The sequence below is a fragment of the Suncus etruscus genome, chromosome 2 (assembly GCF_024139225.1).
Source record: "Suncus etruscus isolate mSunEtr1 chromosome 2, mSunEtr1.pri.cur, whole genome shotgun sequence".
Taxonomy (NCBI): domain Eukaryota; kingdom Metazoa; phylum Chordata; class Mammalia; order Eulipotyphla; family Soricidae; genus Suncus; species Suncus etruscus.
This window is the reverse complement of record NC_064849.1, coordinates 53,192,524-53,207,534: the sequence shown is the minus strand read 5'-3', so window position 1 is coordinate 53,207,534 and position 15,011 is coordinate 53,192,524. Positions and strand designations below refer to the sequence as shown.

Sequence of the window (15,011 nt, the reverse complement as noted above, 5' to 3'; positions counted from 1 at the left end):
CAATATTTCATTTTATTGTTCAACTGACAACTATTCTGATAAAGTATCTCACTTGAACTTTTTTTTTTTTTTTTTTTTTGTTTTTTGTTTTTTGGGTCACACCCAGCGGTGCTCAGGGGTTACTCCTGGCTGTCTGCTCAGAAATAGCTCCTGGCAGGCACAGGGGACCATATGGGACACTGGGATTTGAACCAACCACCTTACGTCCTGGATCGGCTGCTTGCAAGGCAAACGCCACTGTGCTATCTCTCCAGGCCCCCACTTGAACTTTTAAGTTTGCAGAAACACATCAGATGTATCTAGTAATACTAGATTATATGTTTTTTACAGGTGAATTTTTTTTCTTTTTTCTTTTGGCTTTTGGGTCACACCCAGCAGCGCTTAGGGGTTATTCCTGGCTATATGCTCAGAAACCACTACTGGCAGGCTCAGGGGACCATAATGGATGCCGGAATTTGAACCACCATCCTTCTGCATGCAAGACAAACACCTTACCTCCACGCTATCTCTCTAACCCAGGTGAAATTTTTTTTGAAATTCTTGTGCTTATGGCTTGTGTAGGATGGTAGGTAACTCACATGGTAGAGCACCTGTATCAAGAACAAGGTATTCCACCCCTGGCACTGTAGAGCTATCCAGCTAGAACTGTGTGTAGTCCTATTAAAATAATCCGAGTGTATATTTCTAATGTTTCTAACAGTAAAAACAATTTAGAAAATAAACTGAAATTAGCCTATGGCACAGTATTATGTATATGTAAAATTCATTTTTTCAAAAAATCATTTAGGTAACCACTGACTTTGTTAGAGTTACAGAAAAAAAACTTATAAAAATGAAACCAACAGAGCTTTGACTTGGTTGATATTACAACCTTGATTTAGGATCTTTTTTTTTTTTTTGATTTAGGGACTTAACGGTGAGAAAACTTCTTATTCCTCATATTATACATCTAGTTAAATGGCAGGAAAATGCCAAATGTGAAGACATTAAAGGAGGAAATGAAGGATTCCAACTGGTAAACAATGAAATGTGAGAGTTGACAAAATTGATAACTTTAAGGGAAAAGGTTAGACCTATTATGATCGTATTGTCAGTACTTTTTAGTTGTGAAATTTATGGTTAATTATGTCATACAAAGTGTCATTTATATCTGATAGCTGATATTCTGTCAGCATTCTCTACTGAAATTAAATTTCCAGTTATACTTAATTAGTTTTAAATTTTTTCATTAGTTTTCAATCTTAATTTTAAACTTCTGTTTCCTTACCAAACTGAGTAATTTTAGGCAGTGCTAGTACACTAAAATGCATCTAAGACTTATAAGCCTCACTTTTAAAGATACAACTTAGTATTTAAAGTTAGTAGAATTAACTCTTAAACTCTTTTGTTTTAATTAAGCCAGTAGATCTCTCCCTTTTGGTTTATTGTTTTTCTACAAAGTTAAAATTTAGAATTTAATAGTATTGCCTTTTTGCTATGTCTTTTACATTACTTGAAAGATTCTAAGTTTTTAAAATAAAGTTGTCTTTTATAATAGTTAACTAAATAGTAGGTCTAATAAAATTAATTGGGTGTTTTAATTTCATTGACCAAACCTTGATGAGCATATTTTTTCAAACAGCACAGAAAAGAGTATGTGCTTTAAAAACTTCACTTTAACATAAAGAAAACATTTAATAGAAAGAGCATCTGAAGACTTATTAAGATGAACTTCAAGTGTTTTTTTTTTTTTCAGCTTTCCTTGGACAATATCACAACAATCATCTTTGTATCTCAGGTGCCTAGTACAGCGCAAGGTATAAAACAAAACAACCATTTAATAAACTAAGATACCAAATACTAATGCAACATATCACAAAATACAAATACACAAAAATTTAGTTCAGTAGTAAGACTTTTCATGCCAGGAAACTAAAAAGCCCAGGGCAAAAGGGCATAACTAGTTTCAACCAAGGGTTCTAAATTAGTTATTTTTATTCCATAACCAATGTTAGTGTTTCATGCAGACCTGGGTTAGTAAGTATAATTCTGGAAATTTAGTGACAATATCTGAAATGTTTAGTATGAACCAGGGCAGTGTTAAGTTTGTTGTGTTTGAGTTACAAGCTTAGTGCTTGCTAAATTTTAAAAAGAAAATAGAGGAAGAACAAAGGGTGTTTTGGTTGACACTTGTCTTACCTTCAGATAAACAGAACTGATATTTAATGATCTAAAGAGGGAAAATAAAATAAATGAAACAATCATAAGGAGTGCAAAGTAGTACAGAAAAGGAAGGCCATGAGTCATTTACTTTCTGATTTCTTCAAAATTAGTCATAAAAATGCAGTACCCTCTCAAAGCATTTAAAATATCATAATCTACTAAGTTTCCTGTATTTCTAGACCAGTTACTGTAGCTTTATTAGTAAAATTAGAGATGATAAAGGTGATAATCTGGCTGTATAACAGGATCCCGTAAAGTTGAGGAGTAGCAGCTTTTTCTTTTGCAAATACTTCAATAATGAAGCCATGAAACAAAGTCGCTACCTATCAGTTCAGATAAAATGTGGCAAATATACTTTTAAAAGATGCTGATTTTTAAAGGAATGATTTTCGGTAACAGTATAAATAAATTTATAGATAGGCTAAGCTCAAATAAGAAAATGATAAAAAATTATATTTCAATGACTTAAATTTTATTCAAGCAAGTTTTCTTTTAATATAAAGTGATTTCAGAAGAAAAGGGTATTGCATTTCAAGTTTCAAGAATGACAAGTATCTGATACCTGCTTTTAATATTTTTTCTTTTTTGTTTTTTGGGCCACACCTGGCAGTGGTCAGGGGTTACTCCTGGCTCTGCACTCAGGAATTACTCCTGGCGGTGCTCAGGGGACAATATGGAATGTTGGGGATTGAACCCGGCGGCCGTGTGCAAAGCAAACGCTCTCTCTGCTGGACTATCACTCTGGCCCCCTGCTTTTAATCTTACCAGCATCAGATGGTAGATGGTGGTAGGGCGCTGGAGAAAAAACCTGTGTTGCAAAATCTTCAAACGTCGTTGGTTCTAAATGGTGCTGGACGATTGTTTGCAAGTATCGTGCTCTTTCCTCATAGCTTGATTTCCTTCAGTTAAGGACTAACTTAAATGCAAATGCAGGTTACATTAGAAAAGAAAAGATCTCATAAAAAGACTATTCTGCACAACATAAAAAAGTATTTTATAAAAGTAAAGAATAAAAAGTTTTTAAAGCTAGTATAATTAATATAGCTAATATAAGTTGACTCTGCAGAAGTCATTATAACCAACAGCCTTGACAATAGAGATACTAGGAAATACTACTATTACTAAACTGTTAAAGTTAAGTCATTTTTCTGAGAAAGGTGGTCAGCATAGGCTCTTATCTTGTTAATCAGTTCAACCAGCAGATTTACTTTGAAAAGCAATAACAGTACCATAAAACTACTTAAAATACTGTCTGAGATTTTTCACTTGTAAAGGCCTATTGTGAAAAATTCCTGTATGTCTTTTTCTTGTCCGTAAAAATCCCTCTATTTCCATGACAAATTGTTCTCATTTTGAATGGAAGAGTACTGCCACTGTAATCCCGAACAATTCCATGCAGTTAAGATAAATACATAGTTGAATCTGCATGTCAGGAAAAAAAATTTCATCAATTGCAACACTGAAACAAGCAGGAATATTTGCAAAGTCCACAGGACTCCTAAATAGTGACTAACAAAGCATCTACAGGGCACTGACACTGACAGAAAAATACTGTACTTCCCTTTCACCACATTTTCTTCTTTGATATTATTGACAAGCAACCAGTACCTGACGTGTTGTTGCTTTTGAACAACCCACTCCAGGCTTCCTGTTTCAGCAGGCCTGATTGTGCTGTTAGCACAGAGAGGGCGAGAAAGGAAGAGAATATTTCTGTTGTTCACGAAAACAACTATGGAAATGGCTGTCAAAATGTAGAGCAGCAGGCAGCAACATACAATTATCAGGAAAACCTCACATGCTGACTTCATGTCGTATAGTTCCCGAACTGAGAAATCAGTTAACCTTTCCTCTACAACTTTTCAAAGTTTTCCCACTGTACTCAGTGTGCCATGTTGCTAGGCTTTAGGTAAGACATTTAAATAATCATAAAAGATAATAAAATATGGCCTTTTGGATCAACTTTACTAATTATTTTCTAAAATCCATTTATATATCTTCACCTCCAAAGTCTGTATTGTGCTTTCTAAAACTGAAGTCCAATGACTGTTGCACTGCAATTCTAGAAACCACAGACTGAGTCTATAATCTATAAAAAAAAAATGAGGAATATAATGTAAAATAATTCAGAAGCAGAGATCATAGCCAGTTACATTCATAAAAGGCTACTGATTATGAAAAGAAAGGAATCCTAAAAGTTAAAGGTTAAGATTATATCCATTAGCTACTTGACTTTGAATGCTAAGTCTTTTGCTCTCTCAATGGCTTAAGTATCCTTCCTTGTATTACAATTTATTTCATAAATCAAATATTGGTAATATTCTGAATTCCAATTCCTTGCAATCCTTTACTTTCAATTCTGGGGTTGAACTTTAAAAGAATTCTACTTCTGAAATGGGTAGCAACAGGACAATATGCTTTATTAAAATGATTAATGGTAAGGGTTTTTATAAGAATATTTTAGACATTTTTAGTATTAACATAGGAAAGTAATATGACACACTTTTAAAAGAGATACGGTTATAAACGGAAGAGGATGAAACTGATGGTTCAATCTAAATAATAGCACATATCTCACAACTAGTTGGAAAGTACTTTTTTTCACTGGGGGAGATTCACAGCTGCCGAATTTTCTGCAGTTAATAGAGTCCTTTGATTCACAGCAGTGCCCCTTGTACAAAAAATACTGGCCTTTGTGTATTACCAGAAACTAATTTTCTATTTGGCTGAAAAGGGAAAAATGGGGTTATTGCTTCTCCCTCCTACAGAGCTTTTCATTATGCCTGATGCACTCAACTTCTAAGCTCTTCTGAGAAAAAAAATAACTGAAGAGGCAAGAGGTAGAAAAATGAGCTTGTTAGCACATTAGAAGTGAAGTATCTTGGTGGGCCCTAGAAATTCCCAGTGGTGTGTTAACTTATCACTCTATGCATGCTGGCACTGATAGTCTCCCAATTGATCACTCTCTTTTCGCACCAAAGGTGCTGCCAGGAAGCAAAGGCTGAAGGCCCACAGGAGAACAGTCTGCTATCAAAACAAGCTGTTTTTAAAAGTCTGCTTGAATGGGTAAAAATGCTTCATGAAAAGTAGGGTGGAGACACCTACCTGCTTTTAAAATGCTCTACTTTCAGAGAGCCTATAAATGAAATATTTTACTTTATCTTATTATACTTAAGAGTTTACATGGAAAGAAAGCAAATGTTAATATTTTTAAAGTAGAGAGTATTTCCAACGTAATACAATTTATTAAATAAAATGAATATGTAGATAAAAATACATTGAGTGTGATTTCATTCTACTATACAAAAATGATAAAACTTGAAGTATCCCTACTATAAATTTATATAAAACAAAAATTATCCAGATGTTACACATGTTTTTTCATAAAAACACATATATACTTAATAAAATTATTTTTAAAATCTCCATGACTGAAAATCATGCTTTAAAAAAATGAAACAGAAATATTCAAGTCTAGATAGAAGCAGGGAGGAAAATCAAATCAAAGTTAATTTTGAATAAAAAATGCAATACATTATATTTTAAGGAAAGTTAACATCTAAAGTTTCTTTTGGAGTTTTTATAAATTAATTAGATAATTAAAATCTAAAGTAATTCAACTTACAAAATGACATACTCTGATTTTTCAAGTCTAAGGTAGCCAAATAAAAAAAAGGAAACCATCCTAATCTACAGTACTCACATCTCCCTCCCCTTTATTTACCTTGGAAAACATATATTAAAGATATAATGAACTCTTAAGTGCTTAACACATAGATAGTCCTGAGTCACGAACAAGGTGAACTTGTGATTGAGATGATTATAAAGTTTCCAACAGGGTTTTAGAATCTGGAATGGTAACCATAAACTAGAGCAGTTAATTCCTATATCCCTATTATAGGTCAGACATTTATTCCTTAAAAAGGCAGCTCTCTAGGGAAGAGTTATTAGTAACTATAAATTGAGTGGCATACACAAACATGATGACTAGCAACAAGACAGCTCAAGCCATATTCCTACTGTGAGTGCATACAGCTATTGAAATAAAAAAAAAACCCACATTGAAATAGGTGATTAAAGAAAACTAAACAAAATTCAGAAGAGAATTTAAAGTCTAAATTGAATTAACTGAATTAAGGAGACTTATGTTGTAAATTTAAAACAACCCAAACCAAAACCGACTAGTAAAAAACATTTGGTATGAGAGACTTTTAGCTGGTAGTAATCTTTAATACACAGCTAGCCAATCAAAAGAAATAACACACAGGTGCTGTAATCACAGCAATATAATTACCCACTAATCCTCCCCCCTACTTTCTGCAATAGCAGAAAAAGGAGTTGACTATTCAAAAAATAATAGAGAACTAAACATTTTCTATAGTTTATAAAAATAGTTTGTACCTACCTAATTTATGTTTCAAGAATACCAAGTTTAACATTATTTATTTTACAGTTGATTTTAAGCTTACACAATTAGTGATGGCACTTTGGGTCAAAATCAGCTGTCAAAATGGACTTCAATTTTAGCTTGATACTAGAAAAATATAGATGCAATTTCTGTGCAATAATTATCTATATGGGAAATGTGGACACATATCTCTATTTGCTATATGGATATTGAGATAAAGAAGATAAATATAAGGTAACCAAAAAATCTTACATCTCTACTGGCAATAAAGACTGTCTTTATAAGACAAATTTTGATGTTAGCTTGAAGAATATATTTATAGTCAAAGGCAAATACTTCTGATGGCATTTCTTAGGTACATATGTATGTACGGATTAACTTCTGACTTACTCTAATGCAAGAAAACTTGATTTCTCATGGGAGAAAAAAAGACATAATATGAAGATACTGTAGAAGGTTTATTAGTATCTAGGTTTTCAGTGTCACAAAGAAAAAAAGTCTATGATTTTAAAGAATAACCCCTTATTCACAATAATTTTCTTAATAAAATATAATGTTGAACTGCTTTTATGATCACAAAAGGCAAAGCTTGCAGTCTTGTGATCAGATTCCCTGGCATACAAGTAGGGTGGGTAAAAATCAACTATCTGTGAATATCTCAAAGAAATGAAAATGTACACTATATGTAGCAAGAATAAGTATAAAATATATCTTTCCAAAAGGGGAGTTATGATTATTGCACACAAACACCACATACTACATTGCTTAATTTCAGCTAAAATTCAGGATTGCTGTTACATTTTCTAAACAAACAAAAAAATCTGTTGGGTTTCTTAAGACAAAGTATGCAATGAGTATATCTATGTTGAGTATCGTTCAGGATGTATGGTCCATTCAGAATTTCTGATTTAATAAATATCTGCCAGTACTCATATTCCTGTACATTTTTGAAATTTTAGCACTTAATAATTTCATCTCTAGTCTCTTTATTGATGGTTCCAAAAACAATAGGAGGGAAAGTCCTAGCTGATTTAAACTTTCTTTGGGGGGGGGGGCACACCTGGTGATGCTCAGAGGCACCTCTTGGCTATGCACTCTCAGAAATCACTCTTGCCTCTGGGGACCATATGGGATGCCAGGAAAGAATCCATGTCTGGCCTGGGTCAGTCACGTGCAATGCAAATGCCCTACCACTGTACTATTGCTCTGGCCCCAAACTTTTCCTTTTAAAAAAAAATATTGGGGAGAGTCACATCCGCAGTGCTCAAGGTTTACTCTGGCTCTGCACTCAGGAATAACTACTGGCAAGCTTGGGGGAATCATATGGGATGCTGGGGATTGAACCTGGATCAACCATGCCCCAGATAAGCACCCTACCTACTGTAATCTCACTCTGGACCAGATTTAGACTTTTCTTTAGTACTAAAAACACTGATAAGAGCAGTGTGAAAGTGTAGTATGTAGAGTGGCTACATTGTACATGGATTATCAGATTAATCTCCAACACTGCATATAGTCCTCTGGGTCCTGCCAGGAGTGAGCCATGAGCACAGAATCAGGAGCAACCCCTAAGAAGTACTGTGTGTGCCCCCAAAACAAGCATACAAATCAAAAGCAACCTTTCCAAAACAATAAACCCCTCACTCCAATGACAGTGCTGCAATTTGTGTGTGCAATTCGTTCATCTCCAGGTGTGAGCCATCAGTAGTATTTGACATATCAAAGTGTTAAACTATGCAGATTACAGTTGTTCACACAATAGTTAATAATTTTATAGATATTTTATAGTAAGAGTCACAAAGTTTGTGAGAGCTAATAATTGTAGTAATTGAGTACAGTGGGAGTTCTCACATCATACAACTACCAACTGTCAGAAACTGGCTACCCCTTGCTTTCAGACAGCCAGTCATTACACACCAGTTGTGCCTTTTTCCTGTTTGTTCTCCTGATAAACTAACGTTCATAAAATCATGAAATAAAATCATGGAAGAGACTACTGCCAGCATCTAACACAGGGAACAGTGTACTCAATGACTGCTGATCATAATTGAAAGATCAACAAAGTTGGTGTGATTAGGAAACTAGATACAGACAGTCCCCATCCTCTCAGTCCTAACTAGACTCTGAAGACGTAGAGTTAGGGCTTTTACAAGGTGGAATTTCGAGTTTGGTTCAAACCCCTACCATTGACTTAATTTGCCTTCTTCGAAGAAAAAGTGAAATAAAGCATCGTGTAGACATCTTTATTAATACATAGCAAGGTATTAGAAGAATAGAAATTTTTGTCTAAAAAATTATATTACCTTCTAAAAGAAGTTCTAGAGTGAGCATATGGATAGTTCCAGGTTTGTGCTTGGTCTGGTTCCATCCCTGGCATTAGCAATCCTGAATCCTTGGGTCCTAGCACTAAACTGCTAACCTGTTGGCTCAGTACTGACAGGAATATTCTCACAACTGTTCTGTTCAAATTAAGAATAAAGATAATAAAGGACTAAATAGAGTCCAGGCCTTGTGTATGAAAGGACTTGAATTTCATCCTCAGCGCTGTACCATACTGCAGATCCAGAACTACCAGAAGCACTCTCCTCAGTCCTCCACTCTCAACTCCCACACATTGCTGGATGAGGTATCTATTCTACTAGAGCACAAACTCCTGAAAATCTAAACATTTAGGCTTAAAAACTTTTATCTGGGGGCAGCATGCAGTATTGATGTGGTGTTAAGGCTTGACCCAGGGAGCTAACAAGTGAGGTGAGTACTGCTGAGATACATCCTTATCCCTATTCTATTTTATTTATTTATTTTTGGAGCGGGTACACCTAGCCATGCTCCGGGGGTTTTCCTGGCTCTGTGCTCAGGAATTACTCCTAACAAATGTAGGTGACCATAGGAGATATTGGGGATAGAACTCAGGTCAGCAGCAGACAAGGCAAATGCCCTTCCCACTGTGCTATCACTCTGGCCCCAGTATTTTAGGTTTTTTTTAAAAGCACTTTCCTCAAGGCAACATTTACTAAGAATATATATATATATTTTTTTTTTTTTTGGTTTTTGGGCCACACCCGGTAACGCTCAGGGGTTACTCCTGGCTATGCGCTCAGAAGTCGCTCCTGGCTTGGGGGACCATATGGGACGCCGGGGGATCGAACCGCGGTCCGTCTCCTAGGCTAGCGCAGGTAAGGCAGGCACCTTACCTCCAGCGCCACCGCCCGGCCCCTACTAAGAATATTTTTGAACTAGAACAAGTTTGAACTAGAAAAAGGATGTATCTACCAATATCATTTTCAGCATACTGAGAAAATCAGTAAAATGTTACTCAGCAATAAGCCTTGCCTTGATGAAGACTATAGACAGCTATTTTCTGGGAAAAACAAAGGTGAAGATAGGTTTAGTTAGGACCAGAATCATGGTCATTTACCAGAACAGGGCTAGGAAAGATCTGCTCCTTCTAAAACTAGTCAGTCTTACTAATCTGTGTTTTGTATGGAACAAAAGAGAAGGTTTAAAGAGTTTCTTAGTTTAAGTATGGTCAATATAACGAATACGAGTTTAAATTCTAAGACCAATAATTTTTCAAAATGTATTTCAGAGTCTCCAATTCAGTTAGACTCCTTGGCATGCTCTAAAATGAGAAAATAAGCCACATTTGGCTAGTTTGTTCCCAAGGCCTTCAGACATTGAGGTGATCTGATCACATTGAATCAGGGTGAAAAGCAGATTTTTATTGAGATATGTAGGATTTAGGGAGATAGATTTTTTCCCAGAACATCTCATTATCCTGGAATATAAAGGAATCGTGCATTTTCCTGGAATATAAAAGATAACGGTCATGGCTCATTTATAAGATAAAACTAAAAACGATTCTTACCTGGTAAGAATAAGACTTGGTAAATGAATACAGTACTTATTATAGTAGCCATTCAAGAAATGTGCAGTCTAGCTCTTATGCAGAAAAAATTATCCTATATATTAGAATCTTGGTATTAACATTATTTGATTATATTAATAGAAATTCTTGTGAGTGTGCAACAGGTTATGAAAAACAATTTTCTATTACTTTTATGATGCTGTATATTAATGAAATTCTTTAGTAGTTGATACTATCTACATCACGAAAGAAAAGCTGTGATTTGTCAGAGTAGACAAAGCTGGGCTTTAATCCATCCTTTTAACCATACTGCCAAGTCTATATTGTTTTCACTGCGTCTCAATTAGGAGACAGGCAGGACACCTGGTACTTCTTTATCTAAGTCCCATGGGCTGCCAGATGACTCAAAATCCATAACAGGTGCTAAGGCAGTGTGAGGATAGTCTTATTATCGAAAGATGAAGTTGAATAAATTTGGACCCTATATAATTGTTCATAAATCAGTCAATTACAAAATAAAAACATTAAAAAGTTAATAAGACCAATTCTACCTAAGCTCATAAAGATGCAGTTAAAAAGATTAACTGTATGTCAAAAGGATTAAACATTTAAACCTACATATAGATTCTGAAAATCCTTGATTTAATAATAGGATAATTAGAGTAGGTTCCGAAAATCACTAAGATGATTGCCAAAAGAAAGAATATATATAAATATATATATACATATGATGTATACACACAAATGTATAATTATTTTCATTTGAGAAAAATGTGAAGCAAAACACCTAAACTACATTATCTGGACTTAAGACTTAATAAAAGTAAAATTAAAATTTCATATTGCTGCTATTGAAAATAGAATCATTAATATTATAAGAAGATAAAAAAATACCAAGGAAGGCTAGAAACAATCACCTTGTATTCTTTTTGGGGAACAAAAATTTCAATGCATTAATAGTGAGGACCTGAATTTGTACTTGAACTAAATTCTAAACTTAGACCTTGTCAGAATGATTTTAAAAAGAAAAAAAACTAAATAAGTAAAATTTTACAGTGCACAATTACTTAAGTTTTATCTCTACCTAAATGTGCACTAACTTAATTAAAATTTTGTTTAAATGCTGTAATTATTAGGAGTACAAAAAAGTGATTTTATTATCATGGTTGGGAGTAACAAAGTACAGCAAACTGTCATTTAAGACAGTGTCATAGAATCTATGATAAGCCATATATTCGCTTAAACTAATGCACTATATGCCCCTAGGGAAAGATAGACTTAGAGACTGGACTTTAACATCAAAATCTGCCCATTAATCTTGACTTAAATATAATCTATTCTGCAGTAAAAAACATTCAATGAATTACTGTTTTTGAAATACTGCACTGGTGCCCATTATACTAAAATCATTTAAAGGAACAAGAGGAGATACAATACTAGTAAATTTTACAGGCTTACTAATTTTGTATAATTACGTTTTTCTGCAATTAGGCAAGAGTGTTCCATTAAAAAATGTATAGATTAAAATGTTTCTTAAAATATTTCTTCTTACTCTCTATAAAGGACATGCTGAATAATTTACAATATGGCATTATTATTTAGGCAATTTAAGTACAATGAAAAAAAGATCACCTACAGGAATAGTCTTTGGATCAGGATCCTGGTGACTTATGATAAACTTTCATTTTAATTTTTAGGATTATAGATGATAGTTTATTTACACTAGAATGACCAACTACTTGATTTAGAATCAGGGGTCTCAAACTCAATTTACCTGGGGCCGCAGGAGGCAAAGTCGCGGTGATCCTTGAGTGCAAAGTCAGTAGTAAGCCTTGAACATTGGGGAGTGTGACCCAAACAACTAAACCAAAACAAAACAAGATTCCTCTGGGGCAGGGCCACAAAATGTTGTACAGAGGGCCGCAAACGGCCGGCAGGCCGCGAGTTTGAGACCCCTGATTTAGATGGACTAGAAGTAAAATGGAAAGGCCCAGAGCAGTGTTGATATAAATATCATGGTATATAATAATTCATGAAAAGAAATCCTCATATTTTAAAAGATAGCCAAACTATAAGTCTGCAAGAGAGGTAACATGAAATTATATCTACCAGTTACTCATTTAAATGAGAAAGCTGGTATATATTCTTAGGACATTCTAGTTTATCTCTAATGAAACATTTGCAAATGCTACATCTAAAATCAACTCATATTTCTATATTAATTAACTGTATATGAAATTTGGGGATTCTAACAAGAACAATATAAAGGGAATTAACCTTATCTGACTTAAGAAATTGGCAGTTTATCTTAATTTCCTTTACACTGGACTTGTTAGAATCCCCAAATTTCATCTGAATAGATACAGGCTATATTAATATAGAAATGTAAGTTGATTTTAGATGTGACAATTACAAGTGATCCATGAAAGATAAATCAGAATATTCTAAGATTATACACCAGCTTGAATCTACTTTTTAATATGTGACTTTTTTTAAATGAAGTCGAAAAATACAAATACAAAATATCATAAAGCCAAACCGACTTTTGCTCTGCTGTAATTTGGTGGTCTGAAAAACCAATAATGGTACGCTAACAAGAATCACTACAGGTGGCTACATAAATATATTTATTTGCTTTCTTTTTGATAGTAGGTATGTGCTAAATAGAAAGTCAACACTCCTATCAAGAGAGTAAGTAAATGTAGAAACATCAGTTCTACAACAGCTATTTTTGCTCCTTCTCTTTTCTGAACAGCAATTAATAAAGCCACCCTTCCCCTCCTCCCCAGTGCTGTCAAGCTGTTCAGAGCAGTTTGCAACTCGACAATGGTACCATTGTGAATGCTCTCTGGGCTTCCTTCCCACAGAGAGTTAAATGGGCAGTTCCTGCTGCCCATGATTGGTGTCCAGTGAAATAATACTCAAGAGCCAGGTTTTATCAGCTTCACGCCAAAGAAGTGAAGCCAGGGAACCCAAGCCTTCATATCATACTGGACCATATGCCAACCCTGATGGCCCCAAAGGTTTATCACTAAGAATCAGGATCCATCATCTCCCTTGTGAAATTTCACTTCACATACCTTATGTGAAATGCAAAGCTTCACTAAAAACCAAACCTTCTTTACAATTGGCATGAACAGATGGACAGTAACAGTGGTTTGGCAAGCAAAAGTTAAGATTTCAATAGGCTGCATTCTAGTGTTTAAGAGGAAAAACAGAAGAATATGAGGGAGATTTGTGACCCGGGGTTTAATTTTAATTTCATGATCGAGTTATTAAAACTCAATAGTAAAACCCCTTATATTCAGAGTAAAGGAAAAGAACAGATTAAAAGTACTTTAATTCTGATATCAAACAAGCTTAAAGAACAAATTTAGCTTTACATCATTCTTCGCTGTCTAAAATCCCCATAGAATCTGAATCCCTGTCTGATTCTACAGTTGTATTTGTACTTAAGCAGAAATAACTTGCATATTATGTGATAAATGCAGTGCACAAAAAAGTACCATACCAATATATCCTAATTACAAAGAACAACATATGGTTTTAGTAAGAGATATAAAAAAAAGAAACTATTATAGCCCAGTTGAGAAGTTAAAACAGATAAAATAGAAATATTCCAAGTTTTGTGATTCTATTTTTCCTTTTAAGGGAACAGTTCATCCAACTTGAACAGAGTTCTCTATCTTCCTTCTGGTGTAACTATAATATGACCCAACTGTTGGGATTGGCATATGGACCATATTACCTGTCACACTAGATTTGACAAAACAGATAAGAGGGTGGAAGTGTTTTCTTCTATTTTTCTATCTTCGACATGAAGCTAATGTACAAGTACTTTATCAATAGCAATATGAAGTACAAAAATGTATACAGTATGATTAGTTACAGCACCAAGAAGGAGTGTTAAAAACAACAAATATATTAAACAAGAATTATGAATATTTCAAATGCCTTTCCACATCATATCCAGTAAGTAGTATTGAACTCCTTGTACTTCTTGGTTATGTCAAACTTTCTACTCATTTCCTACCCCCCAGAAAAGTTCTCTCTTTTTTGGGGGGGGGTCATAACTGGTGGCACTGAGGGGTTACTCCTGGCTCTGCAATCAGGAGTTACAATTCGAAGACTCAGAGGACCATATAGGATGCTGGGAACTGAACCGGGTTGCATGCAAGGCAAACACCCTACCTGCTGTACTATCACTGGGTCCAGAAAAGTTCTTTCTTTTTTTCTTTTTCTTTTTCTTTTTGGTTTTTGGGCCACACCCAGCGGTGCTCAGGGGTTACTCTGGCTGTCTGCTCAAAAATAGCTCCTGGCAGGCACGGGGGACCATATGGGACACCGGGATTCGAACCAACCACCTTTGGTCCTGAATCGGCTGCTTGCAAGGCAAATGCAGCTGTGCTATCTCTCCGGGCCCGAAAAGTTCTTTCTTGACCTTGAGTGCCCACCAAAGTCCCGTGTCTTTTAAGTAAGAAGAATCAGCTTTCCCCAGTAAAGCCATCACCAGTATTTCCCTCTCCCCTTACCTTT

General features: G+C 34.8%; 1 protein-coding gene across 3 annotated transcripts in view; it reads right to left on the bottom strand.

The window, feature by feature from the left end:
• Positions 1 to 15,011, bottom strand: part of RALGAPA1 (Ral GTPase activating protein catalytic subunit alpha 1) — a 225,256-nt gene that overhangs the window by 9,380 nt on the left and 200,865 nt on the right. For all 3 annotated transcript variants that reach the window (XM_049766570.1, XM_049766571.1, XM_049766572.1), the window contains one exon: positions 2,968 to 3,092. In XM_049766570.1, the coding sequence (XP_049622527.1) occupies positions 2,968 to 3,092 (125 nt within the window). The remainder of the gene's footprint in view (positions 1 to 2,967; positions 3,093 to 15,011) is intronic.